Source organism: Schistocerca serialis, chromosome 1 (assembly GCF_023864345.2).
Source record: "Schistocerca serialis cubense isolate TAMUIC-IGC-003099 chromosome 1, iqSchSeri2.2, whole genome shotgun sequence".
Taxonomy (NCBI): Eukaryota; Metazoa; Arthropoda; class Insecta; order Orthoptera; family Acrididae; genus Schistocerca; species Schistocerca serialis.
The window spans coordinates 1,064,908,774-1,064,935,205 of NC_064638.1; the positions used below are offsets into that span (position 1 = coordinate 1,064,908,774).

Sequence of the window (26,432 nt, forward strand, 5' to 3'; positions counted from 1 at the left end):
GAATGGTAAATTGCCCCTAGAGAAATATACAGCACTTAGGGTTACCACATATGGCTTAGTGAAGATAAATAATTACTGCTGTGGAGAACTAAATATGTCATATATACTGCAAGGTAAATTTCAAACTGACTCACTAGATACTGGTAGCTTGATTTGAACTTTACTGGCGATTATGTGGAAGTCAGTATCATGTAGGTAGTTGTTAGAATCAGAAAAGAATTTAAGACTTATGAGTATCTTAAAACTAAATGTGCACCCACATAGGAAACTGAAAATTGTACAGATGAATGGTGATGATAAGAATCCAGCAATGTGTATGTCGATGGTGCTTCATTTTGTGATATGTGTCAGTGATGATGATTTTAAAATATCGAAACAGACGTACCAGTTTTAACATATGTTGCTGGTTTCTGTTGTCACTGATTACTAAGAAAACTCAATTGTTTAGAGTGCACAGATGTCATATTCTGACATCCAATGTTCTGCTCCATCAGTACATTGCTATGTCAGGCAAAGAAAGGCTTAATAGTTTAGTAACATATCAGGTGGCCTTGGTTGTTCAACATTTCTAACTATATGTGATATATGCCTACTTATAGAACTCCTTTGAAAAGTGTTTATCTTCAGTACCAGAATGAACATCAAATTGTCAGGTTTTCTAAATAGAAAAGCACTTTGTTGGTATCAGACAGCAATAATTAGACTTGTAGTTGGTGATTTCTATGTGACAAAGGAAGTAACCTGTAGAGAGATTTGCTCACATTCTTACATGTAATGCACTTGGTTGTTTTTCATTTCCTACTAATCTTACCTTTCATAACATTTTTTAATATTGTTTCTAGAAGTGTATCTTCAATAGCAGAGTGAACTTCAAATTGTCAGGCTTTTCTTAAAGGAAAGAGCAGTCCCCTAGTATCATAGTGCAAGACAGAATTTGTGTTCAGTGATGTCTATGTTAAAAGGAGAATATTTGATGTCTATCCTTTGTTTCCATTCTTTATTACTGGGGATACACTTGTAAAAATTCTTGAAAAGAGCTGTCACCATGAACATATGAGTAAATTCACAATAGTCAGGTGTTTTATGAGATAAAGCAAACTCTTTTTACCTTATTGTAAATGAAAGTTGTGAGGGTTTTGCTACGTATGACAGTGTTTAAGATAATTTACTTGCAGTGTAATGGCTTGAAAATGTTAAGTCCTGCTCTCAGTTAGCATTTGTCACCAGCTGTATGTGAGTTTTAAAGCTAAATAATGTTCTGACAATTATAAAATAGTGGCAAAGTTCCTCAACCGATTAAACTTATTCCTGACCGTATATGTAATTGGTATTTTGTTATGAATCTTTATGCTGTTTACAAGAATATATATAATTTGGTCTTTGCTTCAAATTATCGATTAGTTCGCTCCATTCTGTATGATGGACAGAAGATCGATAGCATCAGGCGCGTCTATACGGAGGTGTCCATGGACTGCTGCATTGGCTATGGGCCGCTTAGTGTGATGTCACTAACACTGCTGGGTGGCCTTGTTATCCCGGGGGTGTCGGTACAGGCTGAGTTCAAGGTAATGTTGTGACAAGACTTTATCCAACCATCCAGCAGCTCATGGTCTTCTGCCTTACATTTGGTGCCCAAAAAAGACAATTCATGGAGTCAACAGGGGGACAACCAAGCACTATCAAGGATAGTACCAGACAGATATCTGGCACCACATCTGCTGGGCTTCAGCATTCCTTGGCAGATACAACAGTCTCCAGAATGAGATTTTCTCTCTGCAGTGGATTGTGCGCTGATATGAAACTTCCTGGCAAATTAAAAGTTTGTGTGCCGGACCGACACTCAAACTCGGGACCAATGCATTGGTCCTGAGTTCGAGTCTCGGTCCAGCACACAGTTTTAATCTGCCAGGAAGTTTCAGATGCGACTGTGTTTAGTAAAAATGCGTGAAGGTGTACATGCAGATCCTGATGGGACCTGAGGACATAGAAAAAATCAAGATTACCATTCACTTCAGACTCTTTGAGAGCATGTTCATGACATTTGGCCTTAGGAATGCTGTGCAGACTTGGTTGTGTTTCCTGGATGGCATCTTGAAAGGGTTACTGTGCTGCTTCACATACCTGTACAACGTCCTCGTGTTCTTGAAGATGCCCACACTCCACTGCAGCCACCTAACAATCGTTTTTTGATGCCTCAGTGAGGCTAGCATAGTGATCAATCCACTGACGTGTATTCAGGGTCAGTTAGATTGAGTTTCTTGGTCACCTAATCATCCCTACCTGATCCACACCTCTGCTGGACAAAACACTGGCGATTCTGAACAGGCCACTCACAAAGGCCTACAGCATTATCTTGAGATGGTTAGCTTCTACCGGCTCCATCTGTGAAATGCTTCTGCAGTGCTGCAACCCCTGACTGCAGTGCAATGTGGCCCCATGGTGAAAGGAAGGGCTCTCGTCACCTGGATTCACGAAATGGAGTGAAGTTTTACTGTGTCTAAATGGAGCCTCGCTGAAGCAGTGCTGCTCTCTCATCCAATATATGACGTGGAGTTAGCCATAATTGTGGACACCAGCCAGACCACTATCGGTGCAGTGCTTCAACAAGACACTGAAGTCAGCTAGCAGTCATTCAGCTTCTTCTCAAGACAGTTGTTGGCAGTGCAGAGCTCTTAGAGTGCATACAAACATGAACTGCTTGCTGTGTATCAGCCAGTGAAATACTACCGTTTGTTGGTAGAAGCCCACCTCTTCTTTATCTTCAATGACCATAAACCTCAAACATATCCTTTCCGGGCCAACAACACCAACTGTTCACTATGGCAATTATAGCAGTTGGAGTACATGTCCCAGTTCACAATGGACATTTGACACATTTTCAGGCTGGACAACATCAACGCTGACTGCTTGTCTCATGATTATGCAGTCATCTCCTCCCTGGTAAACTTCAAAGTCATCGCAGAAGAGTAGGTGGGCGATGGAGGACTGGACAGCTTCCAACACAATTCTTCCAGCAGTCTACATCTAGAACTGGTGCCCATACCTGGCTCCTCCCAGAAGATTTGGTGTGATTTTAAGACAGACACGCATCACCCATTTATTCCGAAAAAATTCCAGCACAGCACTTTTGACTCTGTCCACGGGTTATCACATACTGTTGCAAACACCATAATGTCACTTGTGGCAGCATGTTTTGTCTGGTCCGGACACCGGAAGGACTGTCATCAATGGGCACACTCATGCATGGCATGCTGGTGTGCCAAAGTCAGGAGACATATCCACACACCCATTGGCACCTTCCCCGACATGACAAATTGCTTCACACACGTCCACGTGGACATTTTAGACCTGCCTTCCCCATCCCGTCCACATGCTTAACTGGGTGGTAACATGCTTGCCTTCCATGCAAGTGGGCCAGGTTTGATTACCGGCTGGGATGGAGATTTTCTCTGCTCGTGAACTGGGTGTTGTGTTGTCCTCATCATCATTTCATCCTCATCATTGGTGCACAAGTTGCCCAATGTGGCATTGAATGAAATGAGACTTGCACTTGTCAGCTGAACTTCCCCCAATGGGGCCTCCTGGCCGACGATGCCATATGCTCATTTCCATTTTCCCTCCATCCCAAGGTAAGCACTACCTCCTTACAATGGTGGACTGCTTCACCTGCTGGCTGGAGGCACTTCCTGTAGTGGACACCACCAACAATATGGTTGCTACTGCCTTTGTTGACATCTGGGTGGCGCACTTTGGCTGCTCGAGCAACATAACTAAGGACCACAGCTGTCAGTTCGTCTGTGTGCTCTTAAACTACATCAACCAACTGTGTGGAGTGTGGCTACACTGCGCAACATGCTACCACCTGACATCTAATGGCATGGACAAGTGGTTTCATCAGATGCTCAAAGCCTCCCCACTTGGATGGAAGCACTACCGCTCATACTACTTGACCAATAAGTGACACTGAAGGAAGAGATCAGTGTCTCACCTGCAGACCTCGTCTAGGATCAGTCACTCGCCACTCGCGGAGAATTCATGGAGGAAGTACTGCTGCCACACAATGCCTCAGCCCTGCTACTAGCAGAACACCCACGCAGTCACATGACTGGCCTCCGACCACATACACTGACGTGGCATGGTACCAGCAAAGCCTTTGTCCATGCAGACCTACAGCCATTTCAGCTGCCCTACTCGAGACTGCACACATGATAACCCGTGGTGGGAAGATGTAGGGGATTGAGTGTAATGGTAGGCCAGCTAAAGGGCCAATCAACAGGATCAGACTGGCATATCTCTTGACAGAGCCCACCACCGTGCACTTCTTTGACCCTGTGGAGGGCTTGGTAATGGATGATACTCCGCAAGCAACCGGCCAAGCAGAGCCCACTCCAGCACTTGCTGCTGATTCTTGTGCACCACCAGCTGTCACCAAGCAGCCACATACACCCCAGCCTGCTCTGCCCCCCCCCCCAACCCCTACCCAGACAGCTGCCCAGACTGCAACCCACACAGGTGCACCGGCCAGACCCACCACAGTGGCCAGTGGATTATGTAATGCATGCGAGCTGCGTTTTTCACTTCAAATACCAGTGCCATGTCATAATGATGTCACACTGCACACAGCAACCCACATGCACACTGCATGCCGCCTGCCATTGACACCCTGTCCTTGGCTGGTCACCTCACCAGCTGACAAAAAATCTCCAATCAAGCTCCGAACACTGCTACCCATCTCACCGGCTGTTTGCCCGCTGCAACTCCTGGAATTGCTGTTGTATCTCTGCACCTCCATCACATCTGGCACTGAGGCTGAATTGACTTCCAAGCTCGTTCCCGTGTCGTCTCCCCATCGAGCTCCAGACAGCACCTCTCTCACCACCAGGTATGTCTGCCGCAGCTCTGGAAGTTGTGCTCTAGCCCCTTCCACGTCATGTTTCCACGAAGTGTTTACAGTGAGTCTCCACGAACATTTTGTTTAGTTTTTCCCACAGTTAATGAGCCTCATTTATTTGCATATGAACTCAGTGTTATGAACAATATATCTTCACCAACACTTCATTTCTTATCCTTTGTAGCAGTTAATCAGAGTTTGTGTGTCAGTGTTCCCCGAGCTAACATCTGTACACTTGATCTAGATTTATCTAAAGCTTTTGATACAGTAAATCACAAAATTCTGTTAAACAAGATGGAGGCAATAGGTGTAATGGGAGTTGTGAAGCAGTGGTTTGAATCTTACCTTCAAGATAGAACTCAGGTGGTAGAAATCATCGCAGAGCATAAAAATCAGAAAATCAAGTGGGTCTCAGATGCAAAGAAATAGGAAATAGGTGTCCCACACGGCAGTGTTCTCGGTCCTTTATTATTCTTGCTTTATATAAATGACATAAAAAATCCTAATATTTCTACCAAAATAATGTTGTTCGCAGATGACACTAGCATAATTATAAGTGATGATAAAAAATCATTAACCACCACAACTGATATAGTCCTGAAATATATTCAACATTGGTTTAATGCTAATGAGTTAACACTTAATCCAAGCAAAACAAATTATATACAGTATGGCAAAGCAACTCAAGATATGGACCTCCAGTTAAAACTAATGGATAAGAAGATAGAGAGTATACAATCCACAAAGTTTTTGGGCATGCACATTGATCAGAACTTAAGCTGGAAAGACCATCTCAAGTACTTATCCCACAGGCTCAATTCGGCATGTTTTGCATTGAGGATATTATCTAGAGTATGCAGCACAGACTGTACTAGACTAGTGTATTTTGCTTACTTTCAATCCATCGTGTCTTATGGCATAGTGTTCTGGGGTAAAACTAAATCAAGCTTAACAGATATCTTCAAATTTCAGAAAAGAGCTGTATGAATCATAACACATAACTCTCCAAAAACTCATTGTAGGCCCCTTTTCAAAGAACTGCAAATACTCACAATACCATCACTGTATATTTTTAAAAGCATTCTGTGTACAAGAGCACATATGAAAAATCTACGTACAAATGGACTGCCATAATTATAATACTAGAACTCGTAAGAATTTGTATGTAGAAAGGGTAAGGACAACACAAACCCAAAAGCATGTAAGTTATTTTGGAATAAAACTCTACAATGCTCTGCCAGTGTACATGAAGGCAATAACAGATGAAGTAAAATTTAAGACTGAACTTAAAAATTACCTTTTAAGCAAAACTTTCTATGACGTAGATGAGTACATTGATTGTGTGTAAATTTATTGCCAAAAATTTTAATTTGTATGTCTAAACTTGTACTTTTAAAAAATGTCTTGAAAATGATATTCCATTATTATTTTAAAAAATGTCTTGAAAATGATATTCCATTATTATGTCTGTAGTACTTGTACTAGTATGATAACTTTGTTGTGACAATTCCTACATCATGTAAATGATATACAGGAAGATAATAAAATGAAATGAAATGAAGCCACTCATTACTACAGACAGTTCCTGCACAGTGCTGCCGGGCACTGCTGTTCTAGCAGGCCATGTGGGAATGCACCCACGTGTGCCCCACAAGCTGCTCATGATGACACACACCACTGTCTTCATGCTCACATTGATGTCATGCATTGCCGCAACCACACTCCCGCTGTCATCACAAACGCATGAATCACAAACACATGCTGGCACGACAGAATATTTTTGCATCTCGCACCTACCAATCTCTGCTCCCCAAGGGATGATCTGTTTGGCAGCCTCTGACAGCTGTACAGGAATTTCAGATAACACAGTCAACAGGCTCCAATGATGCCACAGGCAGAAGATGACATAACAGTAAGTCAGTCCTGATTGACCCCAACAGAGCCAGAACATTAAGTTTTGACTTGTAAGTAAAACAGCACCTAACACTATGTATTGTGAACTATCTTGTGTAAGTACTATTTTATTGATTACAGAACAGAGCTGATGCATTTGCTATATTGTTATCCTTCACATCACATTCACAGAAAAAAAATTTTCTTACGTCTTGTTTTAGATTGCAAGAAGATATTTATTAAATTACATTGTGGTTTAGGTTGGTAAGTTAGACAAGATTTCATTTGTTTTGGGTCTGTTGGGATTATGTGTGAGCAGCCAATCTGCAAGCCATATCACAGGATCTACAGGTTTCACTTTGCAAACAGCAGTCAATCCTTCAACCAAAGTAGGGTTTACTTTTTCTGCCAAGTAGAAAGTTGGATGGTGTCCTTTCAGTGTAGATTCCAACATCACTGTAAAGAGGAAGGAACTGAAATAAGTATACAGTAAGTATGTAAACATGTACATTAGATTAGAGATTAGATTAGATTAGATTAATACTTTTTCCATAGATCATGAATACAACACTTTGTAATGATGTGGCACATCATTAAATTTACATTTGAGTTTTCTAAGGTTGATAAAGTCTATGTTTTTGATGTTCACTTAAATGAACAGTCATACATATCAATCATCTATATGCAGACAGTAGCCTATATACCAGAATCTTGTAAAAGTTGTTTAAATATAAATGCAATTTACTTTTGGTAATACTTTGTATTAGTTAACTTTCTATCAGCACAATATCTTAGACCAAAATTATCAGTATTAACTGTATACCGACTGTTATGTAATATATATAATACTAACCCAGAAGTACCTAAAGTAACTTATATTACAACCACACCCTACACTCAGTAGGCAGAAAACCCATATTGTCTTTGCAGTCAACGGAAAGTAGAGTCAGTACTAAAGCATCAATAGTTGCAGAAACTTATTAAGAATTTCAGTATGTGTATTACTTCTATAGGTATTAAAAACACAGAATCTAGGTTGCATATTTCCATTCACTAATAAGTTACAGAATATGTTTAGAGGAAATCAGCTTATAGCTTAATTTGCATTGTTTTATGTAATATATTTTCTGATTGAAAAGTATGGCAATGTGCTGGCCAGTTATATTATTTTATTTTGAACAATAAGCTACCTTTATTTTTATTTTACTTTATTTTATTGCCTGCAGTGATTTATACTTAACAATTTTTCAGTCTCTCTCTCTCTCTTTCTGATATTAAACAATGAGAAATTCTTCTCTGGAGTACTGTGAATAGTAAATAGAGTCACAGCAGAGATGCTACCAGCATGTATCCCTAGGCATGAACCCCAGATGGAATGATTTGGTGGCAGGAGGAAGGGAGGAGACATTGGACATACGCTCGTACCTGGGTGCAGACCTCATGCTGAATGCCAGGTAGGAAGGAGGAGATATAAACCCATCATCAGCTCTTAGGCATCCAGTTGGTCAGAGCACCTGATGATGGCAATGTGGTCATTTGCTGAAATATTGTACCTGTTGGACACTGACATCCACCCATTCACTTGAGATTTATTTCATTACGAATTATTCAGGAGAAGCTGAAGAATAACAGTTAGCTTCTTATGTGGTGGACCAAGCTTCATGTTCAGAATGGCCTTGTCTTTAAGTCTATTAGTTAGTTATTTGCATGTTCCAGGACTTGTAATTGCAACCCCTCACTATTATATGGAATGAGTCCCTTTTACAATTGAAGTACAGCCTCTCAGTGGAAAATATTACAGACTGCTGACCATTTGCATTAGCATTTAAATGTGTTTTTTTTTTTACATGCATAGATGTAATTTAAGTTTTTGTTTGAAGTTGATTTTATCATCCACGGAATTCTTAAATACTTTACATCAATGGGTAGGTGGTCAAAGATTTTTTATGGCTGAATGTTTTACTTCTTTCTGTGCCAACTATGGCTCAGTGGTGTACAGTGTAAATAATTTCTCCTTCTTCTTCTCCTTTTCCTTCTCCTTCTCCTTTCTTCATTATGCCCAATTAAAGAGCACATGTGAACTTGTTACCTTGGTCTGACAGTTTCCTTTTATTCTTGTCATCCCAAAATCTCTTCATAATGTCTCTTTGTTGTTTCTCGATTTCCACTGTTTTCCATGATCCCTCTATCCTTCTCTGTGAATGTGTGATTTGCAACTAGGATTCCAAAGGCTTTACACAATCTAATGGTATCTTGTGTGGCATTCATTTCTCCCAAGTCCTACATAATTGCTTCTAATCAAGTAATTTTCACCTATTATGATATTTATTATATTACATAGGTTTTTAGTTAATCTAGTATTGTCCATTCGGCAGCTGCAACCATAGAACTCCACAAATCTTTTATATATTGCATCAGTGAACTTATCTATTGTTGTCTATATGTCTGTAGTTTTTCTTTTAACCCACATGCCATTTATATTAATAGAGGCCATATTTTTTTCTGAGAATTTTGCACTCTTCCTTTTCAACTTCATAAAATTTTGAGTGGCCTCCTAGAGATGTAGTTTCTGAAACATATAATGCTTCATGCAAAACAACTGTGTCCTAATTCTGAAGTTTCACATTATGAGACATTACTTATTTATCACAGTAATTCCATATTATGCTGTATGCTTTCTAAAATTTAATGGCTCTTTCTAAATTGGGGATTTTCTGATGTTTTAATGTAATTTGTCCATTAAATGAGTCTTCTTATGTGATATTTGAAGGCCTGTCTTTGATGGTATCTTGTGTAACTCCTCTATGGCATAATTTGTTTCAGCATTAGTCTTAGTGAAGATAACTAGGCTTGATTGTAGTACTTGCATCATCAGCACAGAGAAGTATTTCTGCTTCTTGTCTACATAATAGAAAATTATTTATATATAACAAGAACCCATTATCAATCCTAGTGGTACACCTGAAGTCATTTTTCCTCACTCTGAAGATACTATTTCATTGTGTACACTTTCTGAGTTATTTAATGCAACACTCTGCATCCTTTTAGTCAGGCAGGATGAAAACCAGTGTCCATAAGATCTCTGATACTTTAAAATATAAGTCGTGTATTATGATTCTCGCATGCATAAATTTTTCCAGTACTTCCAAGGAGGAGTTAAGTAGTGAGACTGTTGGTAATCATTAATATCTGTCTTACTATCTTTTCTGTAAAGGGGTTATATGTTGCATATGTGAGTGGATACTGTAGTTACCCTATAATACATGAGACCAGTCCAAGTAATGCAAATATGGCTTTATTCATGAAGCACTCAACAATAACGGAAAACAAACTTCTGTGGATCCTCAAGTAACAAGATACAGTACACTAATGTGAACGGCACCCTGAAAGGACATACAAGAGAAGTCAGTCAGCACTGCTCTTGCACATACATGTATGAGGCACTGGCAGATGGCATGGTGAAGACCTTGCTCTGTGCATGCCTCCCACAGGTGGCCTCCAGTGGCCAGCGCAAGCTGATACAGTTGGTGGCCAATTCAAACACACATGCACGACAACACCACACTCAGTGCACTCATAATCAGATGCACTAATCGCAGGATGTAACAGATACATTGCATATATATGAAGAAGGAATTTTAGTACTTTACCTGAGACATTTTCAACTCCATGACTCGTTTTGGTTCTGAGGGAGTTAATTGCATTCTTAATTTCTTTCTCAGAACATGAGGCAATTGTAATTGTCCTTATGTATGAGGCACTATTTTCTGCATATATTTTATTGTTTTATTCCTTGAACTGTCCATGCCAGTTTTCTGAGCTGATTCAAGGAAGTGATTATTAAATACCCGACTTCTGTCATTTATTATTTGGCTGTTTTCCTTCATTATAAAGTCCACATATTTCTTAACTATTTCTCTGTTTTTTATTTATTTTTACCCTACAATCACTTTCCTTCACACTGCAACCAAGATTTTTGATCACTTATCCAGTAATGTTGGAACACGTGAGGCAATACTAACCTTACGACTTATCTTAGAAGAAAGGTTAAGAAAAGGCAAACCTACGTTTGTAGCATTTGTAGACTTAGAGAAAGCTTTTGACAATGTTAACTGGAATACTCTCTTTCAAATTCTGAAGGTGGCAGGGGTAAAATACAGGGAGCAAAAGGCTATTTACAATTTGTACAGAAACCAGATGGCAGTTATAAGAGTTGAGGGGCATGAAAGGGAAGCAGTGGTTGGGAAAGGAGTGAGACAGGGTTGTAGCCTGTCCCCGATGTTATTCAATCTGTATATTGAGCAAGCAGTAAAGGAAACAAAAGAAAAATTTGGAGTAGGTATTAAAATTCATGGAGAAGAAGTAAAAACTTTGAGGTTCGCCGATGACATTGTAATTCTGTCAGAGACAGCAAAGGACTTGGAAGAACAATTAGATGGAATGGACAGTGTCTTGAAAGGAGGATATAAGATGAACATCAACAAAAGCAAAACAAGGATAATGGAATGTAGTCAAATTAAATCGGGTGATGCTGAGGGAATTAGATTAGGAAATGAGACACTTAAAGTAGTAAAGGAATTTTGCTATTTAGGGAGTAAAATAACTGATGATGGTCGAAGTAGAGAGGATATAAAATGTAGACTGGCAATGGCAAGGAAATCGTTTCTGAAGAAGAGAAATTTGTTAACATCGAGTATAGATTTAAGTGTCAGGAACTCGTTTCTGAAAATATTTGTATGGAGTGTAGCCATGTATGGAAGTAAAACATGGACAATAAATAGTTTGGACAAGAAGAGAATAGAAGCTTTCGAAATGTGGTGCTACAGAAGAATGCTGAAGATAAGGTGGGCAGATCACGTAACTAATGAGGAGGTATTGAATAGGATTGGGGAGAAGAGAAGTTTGTGGCACAACTTGACTAGAAGAAGGGATCGGTTGGTAGGACATGTTTTGAGGCATCAAGGGATCACAAATTTAGCATTGGAGGGCAGCGTGGAGGGTAAAAATCGTAGAGGAAGACCAAGAGATGAATACACTAAGCAGATTCAGAAGGATGTAGGTTGCAGTAGGTACTGGGAGATGAAGAAGCTTGCGCAGGAGAGAGTAGCATGGAGAGCTGCATCAAACCAGTCTCAGGACTGAAGACCACAACAGCAACAACATCCAGTAATATAAAATGTCTGATAGCAACGTAAAATTTGAAAACAAACTGAGAAAATTTCTCTTTCATAATTCCCTCTCTTCCATAGAAGAGTTTGTTTCAATGTAATGTGTAAAAGTTTGTGGGCAGGAATTTAATAACTCTGTATGCCTTTTGTTTAAGGAATAAAAAATAAACACTTGTAAATGATCAGCATGTAGTTACATTATTATGAAATGAGCTTTCAGCCACTACCAGAGACTGTGGTCTGTATGTGTGAATTGCACTTGTGTGGTCTGTATGTGTGAATTGCACTTGTGTGTGTGTGTGTGTGTGTGTGTGTGTGTGTGTGTGTGTGTGTGTGTGTGTGTGTGTTGTCTACTTTCAATGAATGACAGCCTTGTTGGCCGAAAACTCACTTTCTGACAGTCTTTTTGTTGTGCCTATCTGCAACTCAGCATATCTGCTGTGTGGTGAGTAACAATTATCCTTTTCATAATAATGTTACATTCCATCCTGGATTTTCCATTGTTTGATCAGCATGTAGCCATATTTACAAAATAATTTGTGATGTCAGTATAAAAAGATTCCTTCCACATCATTACGAATCATCATGCATATGTTCTGTGGAACATGAAACAGACTAACTACAGTACCATATTTTTTGTAATGTGAAATAATAACAATTTCATTTTTGTTGCACATGGTACTTTGATTTCTTGTAATTAAAGGATTCTTTAATGAGTTATTAGTTCCACACTGTTTTCTTGGGAGAGCAGCTGCTAAAGATTGATAGAAACCCATTTATAAATACATCAAATTCATTAATTACTCTTAACTGTTTCTTTAACATCACTTCATTGCAATCAGATAAACTGTTTAATATAGCTGGTTATGCCTCGTGGTCAGAGAGTCTGTTCCCTACTGAATATACATCCATACAATCAATATCTACATCTACATCCATACTCCGCAAGCCACCTAACGGTGTGTGGCAGAGGGTACCTTGAGTACCTCTATCGGTTCTCCCTTCTACTCCAGTCTCATATTGATCATGGAAAGAAAGATTGTATGCCTCTTTGTGGGCTCTAATCTCTCTGATTTTATCCTCATCGTCTCTTTGTGAGATATATGTAAGAGGGAGCAATATACTGCTTGACTCCTTGGTGAAGATATGTTCTCAAAACTCCAACAAAAGCCTGTATCGAGCTACTGAGCATCTCTCTTGCAGAGCCTTCCACTGGAGTTTATCTATCATCTCTGTAAGGCTTTCGCAATTACTAAATGATCCTGTAATAAAGAGCACTGTTCTCCGCTGGATCTTCTCTATCTCTTCTATCAACCCTATGTGGTACGGATCCCACACCGCTGAGCAATATTCAAGCAGTGGGTGAGCAAGTGTACTGTAACCTACTTCCTTTGTTTTTGGACTGCATTTCCTTAGGATTCTTCCAATGAATCTCAGTCTGGCATCTACATGCATTACTGACAATTAATTTTATATGGCCATTCCATTTTAAACAGCTCCTAATACCTACTCCCATATAATTCGTGGAATTAACTGCTTCCAGTTGATGACCTGCTATTATTGTAGCCAAATGATAAAGGCTCTTTCTTTCTATGTATTCACAGCACATTAAACTTGTCTACATTGAGATTCAATTGCCATTCCCTGCACTGTGCGTCAGTTCGTTGCAGATCCTCCTGCATTTCAGTACAATTTTCCATTGTTACAACCTCTTGATATACTACAGCACCATCCACAAAAAGCCTCAGTGAACTTCCGATGTTATCCACAAGGTCATTTATACAGGGTGTTACAAAAAGGTAAGGCCAAACTTTCAGGAAACATTCCTCACACACAAAGAAAGAAAATATGTTATGTGGACACATGTCTGGAAATGCTTACTTTCCATGTTAGAGCTCATTTTATTACTTCTCTGCAAATCACATTAATCATGGAATGGAAACACATAGCAACAGAACTTACCAGTGTGACTTCAAACACTTTGTTACAGGAAATGTTCAAAATGTCCTCCGTTAGCGAGGATACATGCATCCACCCTCCGTTGCATGGAATCCCTGATGTGCTGATGCAGCCCTGGAGAATGGCATATTGTATCACAGCCATTCACAATACGAGCACGAAGAGTCTCTACATTTGGTACCAGGGTTGCGTAGACAAGAGCTTTCAAATGCCCCCATAAATGAAAGTCAAGAAGGTTGTGGTCAGGAGAGCGTGGAGGCCATGGAATTGGTCTGCCTCTAACAATCCATCGGTCTCCGAATCTGTTGTTGAGAAGCGTACGAACACTTTGACTGAAATGTGCAGGAGCTCCATCATGCATGAACCACATGTTGCGTTGTACTTGTAAAGGCACATGTTCTAGCAGTACAGGTAGAGTATCCCATATGAAATCATGATAACGTGCTCCATTGAGCGTAGGTGGAAGAACATGGGGCCCAATCAAGACATCACCAACAATGCCTGCCCAAACGTTCACAGAAAATCTGTGTTGATGACGTGATTGCACAATTGTGTGCAGATTCTCGTCAGCCCACACACATTGATTGTGAAAATTTTCAATTTGATTACTTTGGAATGAAGCCTCATCCTTAAAGAGAACATTTGCACAGAAATGAGGATTGACACATTGTTGGATGAACCATTCACAGAAGTGTATCCGTGGAGGCCAATCAGCTGCTGATAGTGCCTGCACATGCTGTACATGGTACGGAAACAACTGGTTCTCCCGTAGCACTCTCCATACAGTGACATGGTCAACGTTACCTTGTACAGCAGCAACTTCTCTGACGCTGACATTAGGGATATCATCAACTGCACGAAGAATTGCCTCGTCCATTGCAGGTGTCCTCGTCTTTCTAGGTCTTCCCCAGTCGCGAGTCATAGGCTGGAATGTTCTGTGCTCCCTAAGACGCCAATCAATTGCTTCGAATGTCTTCCTGTTGTATTTGTATTTGTATTTATTTATTTATCCTGTGGATCACATATTGTACAAAGTACACATGATATAGGAACACCTTCGTTCTGGAAATCTGTCTCGATACAAACGTACCACGCCACAGCTATTGCCCCATGCTAATCCATACATCAAATGGGCATCTGCCAACTCCGCAGTTGTAAACATTGCACTGACTGAAAAACCACGTTCGTGATGAACACTAACCTGTTGATGCTATGTACTGATGTGCTTGATGCTAGTACTGTAGAGCAATGAGTCACATGTCAACACAAGCACCGAAGTCAACATTACCTTCCTTCAATTGGGCCAACTGGCGGTGAATCGAGGAAGTACGGTACATACTGACAAAACTAAAATGAGCTCTAACATGGAAATTAAGTGTTTCCGGACACATGTCCACATAACATCTTTTCTTTATTTGTGTGTGAGGAATGTTTCCTGAAAGTTTGGCTGTACCTTTTTGTAACACCCTGTATATATTGTGAATAGCAAAGGTCCTATGACATTCACCTGCAGCACACCTGATATCACTCTTGCTTTGGAAGACTTCCCTCCATTGAGAATGACATGCTACATTCTGTTATCTAGGAACTCTTCAATCCAATCACACAATTGGTCCGATAGTCCATATGCTCTTACTTTGTTCATTAAACGACTGTGGGGAACTGTATCAAACGCCTTGCACAAGTCAAGAAACATGGCCTCTACCTGGGAACCCATGTCTATGGCCCTCTGAGTCTCATGGATGAATAGTGCAAGCTGGGTTTCACACAATGGTCTTTTTCCAAACCCATGCTGATTCCTGCAGAGTAGATTTCTAGTCTCCAGAAAAGTCATTATACTCGAACATAAGATGTGTTCCAAAATTCTACAATTGATTGACATTTGAGATATAGGTCTATAGTTCTGCACATCTGTTCGACATTCCTTATTGAAAAAGGGGATGACCTGTGCCCTTTTCCAAAGTTTTGGAATTCTATGCTCTTCTGGAGACCTTCGGTACACTGCTGCAAGAAGGGGGGCAAGTTCCTTTGTGTACTCTGTGTAAAATTGAACTGGTATCCCATCAGGTCCAGCAGCCTTTCCTCTTTTGAGCGATTTTAATTGTTTTTCTAACCCTCTGTCATCTATTTCGATATCTACCATTCTTTCATCTGTGCGACAATCTAGAGAAGGAACTACAGTGCAGTCTTCCTCTGTGAAGCAGCTTTGGAAAAAAACAATTAGTATTTCGGCCTTAGTCTGTCATCCTCTGTTTCAGTAGCATTTTGGTCACAGAATCATATTTAAAAATGGTATCATATCTATTTTGTCATCAGTAATTATTAGTTTTCATAATAATTACAACAAAATAACTTTATAAACATATATTGAGCACAGAGAAAAATGAAATGTGTTAAAGATCCATTTCTTTTTATATGCAATTCTGACAAAGTCAATTTGTTGTGGTGACTGTTAAATATCTTTTGTTGATTTAGTTCACAAATTGCAAAACCTTCTGAATCTTTCATGCTAATTAAGGCCACAGAAGCATGGTCATTTCTGAATGTAGGTCTACTTCTGACCAAAAAGTGATTCTGCTTTCATAATGAAATATTTTCATAAAACTTTTGCTCTGCTGTTTCACTCCCTTGGGGGGCTAAATTTCCAAAAATGCTGAAATGCATTTTTTTTTTTTACCAAGAAACCAATTACCAATTTCCACATTGCTAGATTCAAAATTACCTTACTTCAAAAAACCTGTCATCTCCTATTTCAACGCTTAGGGGATTAAACTGCTTCAGTATTAGATCAACACCCTCTCCAAATTTCAAGTTTCCATCCTTTGCAGTTTGGGCTGGGTGATGATGAGTCAATAAGTCAGTACATTTCCTTTTATGCATAAGGATAGATAATTTATGCTTTGGTTTTCTGATGTAATGGACATCCACAAAGATCTCTTCACTGCAGGTCTAAGGTAAAAGAAATGTGTATAATCTCAACTCATCTATCACCATTCAATCAGAATATGCTAAGTTAAACACTCTAAAGTTCAAAGTAATTTTCAGACTGATCATGGCCTCACATAACATTTATTGGCTACAGCCATTTGTTGTGCTCTAATTCTTTGTGGTATAGGTGTCATTAGTTTCAAAACTATATTGCATTAGTTTCATAACTATATTGTTATTGTGTAAACAATATGGGTTACTGTGTAATGAAATGAGTTACTATGTAACATATTCAAATAATCTGATGATGACTTTGTAGCAAGTTGGAACCGGTAATGGTAACATTTGATAACTTAATTGTTGAAATAAGCTCAGACTTAATCCAGAGTATCTGTTGCAGATGCCATCAGAAGAGATCCATAATTTTTGTACAGAATATTTTACTAGGTTTAAAAATGTCATACTAAGTGTAAGATTCTGACTTGTTAGACAAGTGTACTGCTATTGCCCATCAAGCAGTCATGATCATATTGGATAATGATTTGTGGTCTCTGTCTTGGAACTTATAGTCTGAGTATATTGCTTCCAGCAAACATATCTGTTTGCCCTTATAAGTGATAAAAATGATGCCCCACTTATTACACTAGCACCTATGGCCAAAAAATTCTCTTTACTAATATGTTAAGTTTAACAAGAAGTGGAGAATACACTTTCTTTGCCAAAAATAAAGTACACAGTGAAGTCATAATGTTCAACATATCACTGAAGATTAGCATTTGAGCAATTAATAATTAAACTCACATTACTCAACACTGGCACATTGTCTGAAATGTGCCTCAAAGTAAACTAACATGGCTCAGACCCATAATTTATCAATTTATCAGTTTGTCAGAACTTGGTTGCTTTCACTTGCAAACAGAACACATATATTGCTCATTCATTTATTATCAATGAAAGTCCTGCATCTGCATCTATACTCTGCAAACCACTGTAAAGTGTGTGGCAGAGGGTACTTCCCACTGTACCACTCAGAGCTTCTTCTAGTTCCTGTTGTGTACACAGTGTGGAAAGAATGAGTATTTAAATGCCTCTGTGAATGCTTTAGTTGGTCTACTCTTGTGTTTGCAGTCCTTATGAGAGCAATACATTGAAAATGGTAGTATGTTCCTAGATTTCTTACTTAGTTCTGGTTATTGAAACTTTGAAAGTAGGCTTTCATGGGATGTTTCCCACCTGTCTTCAAGTTTCATACAACAAATAAATAGGAAAGCTGTTATTCATGCAAGTTTTTCCCATTGATGGCTTGATCAGTGGGTGTTTTCCACAAATAGAAAATTAATTACAAAGCAAATGTACTCTTTGACATTTTGTGGCTATAGTTTGCATAAGGTCCTTTATCATCACTGAAGTTCTCTCAGAAGAAGTAGAAAAACATGCCAATGTTAGGATTTAAGATTATTTCACTTTAATAAACTAATTCTCTGTGCAGCTCTGTACATGACTTTCTGCTTAGTAATGAGAATTTATATCAATAACTAGAAACATTTGACATTAAATAAACTTGTATCACATGGACTTACATTCAGGAAAAAAGAAGTGTAGCTCTTTCTCAGCCATTTCTTCAGAGTCACTTCCATGAAGTGCATTTCTTATTTCATCATCTGGATCTCCAAATTTTGCTCGAAGTGTTTTAGGGTACTCCACTCTGGCAACTTTAACACACTTTGGACCCATAAGAAGCTTCCAGTCTTCTATAGCATTTGTTTTTGTTAAGCAAAGAGCAATGACTGGGCCACTGGACATGTGTGCTACTAGTAGTGGGAAGTACAGATTCCCATAATGTTGAAAATACAGTTCACTCACCTGCTCTGGAGTGAGATGCACTTTCCTTTCCTACAGAAAATAAATATGGTTTTATTAGATGTTGTATCTTATAATTATTATATTACTACTTAATCAAGGAGATGAAGCAAGATGAGTACATTTCAGTGAATGTGATGGCAATTGAAGGATTTCAGATTTCAATACTCATTTCTCAAATGAATAAAATTAGTTTCTGGAGAATATAATTATGGCTAGTAATTAATTTAGCCACAGCTGTTTGCCACATTTTTTGGGCTTTGAGAAACTACAACAATCAAAAATTTTGAGCTTGTAGGTATCATTTCTCTTTAGTACATTGAATTCTGGAATGCTTAATGTTTTCATTGATTTAGCAAAAGGAAAGCCTATATCATGGAGACTGAAGAGATGAGGTACAGCCACAAATGTGAATATCATGTTTGACAGCATACTGACATGGTTTAAACTCAAGAATCAAGAATTTTTTAAAATGAATCTTTGAAATGATTTTAATCATCTATAGCACAGCAAATAGCATCAGTGAAATAAACTCTGTAATCAATAAAGTTGGAATTATCATTAGTAATTTAGAGCTGCTGAAGTATAACTGCAACAAAAATTATCCAATGAAGCAAGCTCAGTAATCAGTAGTGTTTGAGCTCTTGGCAATAATCAGATGGCTACATCAAACTCACCATATTCACCACAAAGAGTATTTAGTATTGCACGCACTACTTTTTATTCATAGCTCTACATTAATGGCTACAAAAAGGGAAATGAAATCTTGTAACCTTACCAAATCTTTAATTCTCAGACTGGTGTCACCCATTCCCAAAAAAGGTGTATGGTAAATGCTCCTCGAATGGTGGCAATGAATGCTGACTGACTTCTCAATAGAGAACTGAATGTATGTTTGCACCATTCACTCTTTCAAACTTCTGCTGATGAAAGATTTGAACAGCTTATGAGGAAAATTTTGATAACTAAGACAAAAGTCATTACCTGTGGTGATTTCAACACTAAAATGATCAACTGGGATGATCATGTTACAAGGACATTTTTTTAAACATACTAAGACCTCTAAATTTACATTATACAAACTACAGGCCCATACAGAATAATGCCTGCTTGCATACATTATGGTTAATTTTTCTAGAGATATGTATGATGCTAGACTTGTTAGTGGAGCACTAGTAGACTATGATCCCTTAATTTTAATGTTCTGCTGTGATCAGTTGTCTAAGTCAGACTCATCAGCCAGCATCAAGTCTAATGCTACATAGATAAGAGGCCAGAAAGATGAATATATTAATCTATTTGTTGACAGATCAGCTGATGTTATCAGGGACTTATGTACAACACACAACCTGGGAAGAGCACTGGGGAAGAAGCGTCTGATTATTTTCATCAAAAAACTCACTGAAATATGGCACTATTGTTAACCATTAACCAAAATTATCCCTAAGCATAAACAGAAAAGGAAACAGCTCAAATGGTATACAGATGAGCTGGCTCATATTAGGAAAGATATGCTCAGACTGTACAAGAGCCTGAGCTGGATGACACCTGATATAGAGCTTTTTCTATGATGTTAAAAGAACTACAAAGACGAACTGACCCCGGCCAAAAAACTTGCATATGAACATGCTCCCAACAAATGTAAAGCAGAATGGGACATAATTAATGAAGAAAAGTCTCACAAGATGCACAAGATGTAGTAGCACTGGACTGTGAAGATGTAAACAATTACTATATAATCTCTGTGAAGAAGCTGAAAGACAAAATTAAACAAACTGACACTTGTGCTTTAGATCTTCTTGGTGCTGAGCCACCTAAGGGATATGACTTCCAATAGAATGTTCTCACCCTCAAGGCTATTATAAAAGCTGTGTCAAGATCCTCAAACCCCAGAAGAATGGACTGTTATTGGTTCTCCAACTATGTGACTAAAAAAATAATACATCTCATTTGTCAATCTCTCTATACATCTTCAATATTTGTTTAGAATCTAGAGCTTTCCCTGATGCACTTGAACTTGCTAAAGTGATAGAAATCTTTAAAAAGACAGATAAGCATCACCCAGAAACTACTGACCAATTTCTATTTTCCCAATTTTCTCCAAAGTTTTTGGGATCTAATGTACAACTAGCTAAATAGCTATTTGGGAGGCATTATCTTCTCTCCAACAGGCAGTTTGGATTCCAACATGACAAAAATACCACTGCTACAGTCACTGAAGTTGTTAACCAGGTGTTAATTGCATTTGAACATGAAGATCTAGTATCATTATACTTTGTGATCTCTGCAAAGCCTTTGGCTGTATACTGTTTAACACCATACTTGCAAAACTGACATATTATGGCATACACAGCCCATCTTTAGATGTAATCGATTTATATCTAAGCAACAGAAAGCAGTCTGTATCAGTCAAAAACAGATGCTCTTCTTTCAAGGAAGTTTGAATTGGAGTGCCACTGTTCATCACTGCACTTAACTCTCTGCCTAACTATGCAGCATGTAGAAGCAGATTCCATAATGTGTTATGCAGATGACACAACACTGCTCAGTACCCACCATGACATGACAGAACTGGATATGGCAACACAGGAAAAATTAGAACTAGCAATGAATTGGTTTTCTTCCAATGAACTCCTGTACAGTTCTGATGAAACACAACAACTAATTATGAGTCTGTGGAAAGTGAATCAGTAAAGCTGTTAGGCTTTCACATTGACTGGAAATTAAACTGGGAACAATGTATTAGCTATGTCTGCAAGAGAATTGCAAGAGTAAGCTATCTCATGTGGAAATTGATGGATGTAGTCACTGGTGAGTCTCTGAGGGTTGCATATTTTGGCCTATTTCAATCACACATATCCTACGGCAGAGTGCTATTGGGACATTCCAGCTATGTTAGTAAAATTCTGAAAATTAAAAAAAAATCACCAGAATAATAAGCAGAGCTACACCTAAGAAACACTATCATCCCCTCTTTATCATGCTCCAAATATTAACTGTTGTTAATTTATGCATATACACAACATTGCTTCAGGTCAAAAGCAACATAAATGAGTCCACTGCCAGAGAGATGATACAGCTTCACAATACCAGAGGCAAACTGAATCTTGATATACTGAGACACAGAGTCACAAAGACTACAGACTCACACAAAACAACAAACTTAATACTTTTTAATGAACTTCCACTGCCTGCTTGGACATTGCTCTATAATATTTTCAAAGTTAAGGTGTAAAATTGGTTATTCTAACACCCATTCAACAAGAGTAAAAGATATGGATCTAAATTGTAAAAACTTCACTGTAAAAATTATTCTTAATTGTATATTTAATGTTCAAACCTATTCTGCTGTAAGTAGTGAATGGTGATTAAACTGGTTTATTGCCTGTTGGCTTTTGTCTCTTAACTTTGGCTGATGTTTATATAATGATTTTTCTAATATTTCACCACTATGAGTTGTTAGGATTGTCAAAGCTTCTCCCTCCACAATGAAGAGCAAGAATTGTGTTGGCATAGATGGTATCTCTTCAAGATTACTGAAGGAGTGCTAAAAGCCGATAAGCAAAATACTGTGCACATATTCAATGAATCCATCCAGCACGGGACTGTTCCTGAGAGACTAAAGTATGTTATTGTCAAACCTCTCTTTAAAAAAGGCGATAAAGCTGACTTTACTAACTATCGGCCTATCTCCCTTTTAACAACCTTTTCTAAAATTCTTGAGAAATTGGTTCAGAAAAGACTTATTGAACACATCATGCATTATAAGGTATTAAACAGTAGCCAGTTCGGATTTCAACTGGGTGTATCAACAGAACAAGCTATTTTTTCCTTCACCCATCAAATCTTAGAGTCTTTTAATAATAAATTATCTCCTGTTGGTATCGTCTGTGACCTTTCTAAGGCCTTTGATAGAGTTAATCATGAAATCCTCTTAGCAAAGGCTGAATATTATGGTATAAGTGCCTCAGTTGGCTCATGGATTAAATCCTACCTAGCTGGAAGAAAGCAGAAGGTCATGTTGAACGACTCTGATGGATACTCTGTGTCATCTAGCTGGGGCTTTATTGGCTGTGGTATTCCTCAGGGCTGTGTACTTGGCCCCCTTCTCTTCCTCATCTTTATCAATGACCTTCCCTTGCATACTAGCTTTAAAACTCACTTTACTCTTTGTGCTGATGACACCTCTATCCTCATCAACAAAACTCCCAACCTCAATCTTGAGGAATCGGCCAATATTGTCTTTAGTGAAGTATGTAATTGGTTTATAAATAATGGGTTCTCACTAAATGTTAGTAAGACCCAGTACGTGCATTTCCAAGTAAGGAAAAAAGTTGAGGATCAATTAAGTATTACACTGAATAGTAGTGAGTTACTGCAAGTTCAGTCAACCAAGTTTCTGGGAGTACACATTGACAACAGTCTAAAATGGTCTGAACATATTTTGCACCTCCACAAAAAACTCAGCTCAGCAACATTCGCTGTTCATGTTATTTCCATTGTATGTGACCGAGACACCACAAAACTGCTTATTTTAGTTATTTCCATGCATTATTGCTGAATGAACCATGAACCATGAACCTTGCCATTGGTGGGGAGGCTTGCGTGCCTCAACGATACAGATAGCCGTACCGTAGGTGCAACCACAACGGAGGGGTATCTGTTGAGAGGCCAGACAAACGTATGGTTCCTGAAGAGGGGCCGCAGCCTTTTCAGTAGTTGCAGGGCAACAGTCTGGATGATTGACTGATCTGGCCTTGTAACACTAACCAAATCGGCCTTGCTGTGCTGGTACTGCGAACGGCTGAAAGCAAGGGGAAACTACAGCCGTAATTTTTCTTGAGGGCATGCAGCTTTACTGTATGGTTAAATGATGATGGCGTCCTCTTGGGTAAAATATTCTGGAGGTAAAATAGTCCCCCATTCGGATCTCCGGGCGGGGACTACTCAAGAGGACGTCGTTATCAGGAGAAAGAAAACTGGCGTTCTACGGATCGGAGCATGGAATGTCAGATCCCTTAATCGGGCAGGTAGGTTAGAAAATTTAAAAAGGGAAATGGATAGGTTAAAATTAGATATAGTGGGAATTAGTGAAGTTCGGTGGCAGGAGGAAGAAGACTTTTGGTCAGGTGAATACAGGGTTATAAATACAAAATCAAATAGGGGTAATGCAGGAGTAGGTTTAATAATGAATAAAAAAATAGGAGTGCGGGTAAGCTACTACAAACAGCATAGTGGACGCATTGTTGTGGCCAAGATAGACACAAAGCCCATGCCTACTACAGTAGTACAAGTTTATATGCCAACTAGCTCTGCAGATGATGAAGAAATTGAATAAATGTGTGATGAGATGAAAGAAATAATTCAGGTAGTGAAGGGAGACGAAAATTTAATAGTCATGGGTGACTGGAATTCGAGTGTAGGAAAAGGGAGAGAAGGAAACATAGTAGGTGAATATGGATTGGGGGTAAGAAATGAAAGAGGAAGCCATCTGGTAGAATTTTGCACAGAGCATAACTTAATCATAGCTAATACTTGGTTCAAGAATCATAAAAGAAGGTTGTATACATGGAAGAATCCTGGAGATACTAAAAGGTATCAGATAGATTATATAATGGTAAGACAGAGATTTAGGAACCAGGTTTTAAATTGTAAGACATTTCCAGGGGCAGATGTGGACTCTGACCACAATCTATTGGTTATGAACTGTAGATTAAAACTGAAGAAACTGCAAAAAGGTGGGAATTTAAGGAGATGGGACCTGGATAAACTGACTAAACCAGAGGTTGTACAGAATTTCAGGGAGAGCATAAGGGAACAATTGATAGGAATGGGGAAAAGAAATACAGTAGAAGAAGAATGGGTAGCTCTGAGGGATGAAGTAGTGAAGGCAGCAGAGGATCAAGTAGGTAAAAAGACAAGGGCTAGTAGAAATCCTTGGGTAACAGAAGAAATATTGAATTTAATTGATGAAAGGAGAAAATATAAATATGAAGCAGGCAAAAAGGAATACAAACGTCTAAAAAATGAGATCAACAGGAAGTCAAAATGGCTAAGCAGGCATGGCTAGAGAACAAATGTAAGGATGTAGAGGCTTATCTCACTAGGTGTAAGATAGATGTTGCCTACAGGAAAATTAAAGAGACCTTTGGAGAAAAGAGAGCCACTTGTATGAATATCAAGAGCTCAAATGGAAATCCAGTTCTAAGCAAAGAAGGGAAAGCAGAAAGGTGGAAGGAGTATATAGAGGGTCTATACAAGGGCGATGTACTTGAGGACAATATTATGGAAATGGAAGAGGATGTAGATGAAGATGAAATGGGAGATACGATACTGCGTGAAGAGTTTGACAGAGCACTGAAAGACCTGAGTTGAAACAAGGTCCCGGGAGTAGACAACAATGCATTAGAACTATTGACGGTCTTGGGAGAGCCAGTCCTGACAAAACTCTACCATCTGGTGAGCAAGACGTATGAGACAGGCAAAATACCGTCAGACTTCAAGAAGAATATAATAATTCCAATCCCAAAGAAAGCAGGTGTTGACAAATGTGAAAATTACCGAACTATCAGTTTAATAAGTCACAGCTGCAAAATACTAACGCGAATTCTTTACAGACAAATGGAAAAACTTGTAGAAGCCTACCTCGGGGAAGATCAGTTTGGATTCCGTAGAAATGTTGGAACACGTGAGGCAATACTGACCCTACGACTTATCTTAGAAGAAAGATTAAGGGAAGGCAAACCTACATTTCTAGCATTTGTAGACTTAGAGAAAGCTTTTGACAATGTTGACTGGAATACTCTCTTTCAAATTTTAAAGGTGGCAGGGGTAAAATACAGGGAGCGAAAGGCTATTTACAATTTGTAGAGAAACCAGATGGCAGTTATAAGAGTCGAGGGGCATGAAAGGGAAGCAGTGGTTGGGAAGGGTTTGAGACAGGCTTGTAGCCTCTCCCCGATGCTATTCAATCTGTATATTGAGCAAGCAGTAAAGGAAACAAAAGAAAAATTTGGAGTAGGTATTAAAATCCAGGGAGAAGAAATAAAAACTTTGAGGTTCGCCAATGACATTGTAGTGCTGTAAGAGACGGCAAAGGACTTGGAAGAGCAGTTGAACGGAATGGACAGTGTCTTGAAAGGAGGATATAAGATGAACATCAACAAAAGCAAAACGAGGATAATGGAATGTAGTTGAATTAAGTCGGGTGATGCTGAGGGAATTAGATTAGGAAATGAGACACTTAAAGTAGTAAAGGAGTTTTGCTATTTGGGGAGCAAAATAACTGATGATGGTCAAAGTAGAGAGGATATAAAATGGCAAGGAAAGCGTTTCTGAAGAAGAGAAATTTGTTAACATCGAATATAGATTTAAGTGTCAGGAAGTCGTTTCTGAAAGTATTTGTATGGAGTGTAGCCATGTATGGAAGTGAAACATGGACAATAAATAGTTTGGACAAGAAGAGAATAGAAGCTTTTGAAATGTGGTGCTACAAAAGAATGTTGAAGATTAGGTGGGTAGATCACGTAACTAATGAGGAGGTACTGAATAGGATTGGGGAGAAGAGAAGTTTGTGGCACAACTTGACTAGAAGAAGGGATCGGTTGGTAGGACGTGTTCTGAGGCATCAAGAGATCACAAATTTAGCATTGGAGGGCAGTGTGGAGGGTAAAAATCGTAGAGGGAGACCAAGAGATGGATACACTAAGCAGATTCAGCAGGATGTAGCTTGC

General features: G+C 38.8%; 1 protein-coding gene across 1 annotated transcript in view; it reads right to left on the reverse strand.

Moving 5' to 3' along the window:
* Window positions 1-7,040: 7,040 nt before the first annotated feature.
* Window positions 7,041-26,432, reverse strand: part of LOC126455385 (nucleoside diphosphate kinase homolog 5-like) — a 59,781-nt gene continuing 40,389 nt past the window's right edge. Inside the window, exons 2-3 of the mRNA XM_050091169.1 lie at window positions 18,420-18,732; window positions 7,041-7,240 (exon numbers count right to left, since the gene is read on the reverse strand). Coding sequence (XP_049947126.1) covers window positions 7,041-7,240; window positions 18,420-18,732 — 513 coding nt within the window. The remainder of the gene's footprint in view (window positions 7,241-18,419; window positions 18,733-26,432) is intronic.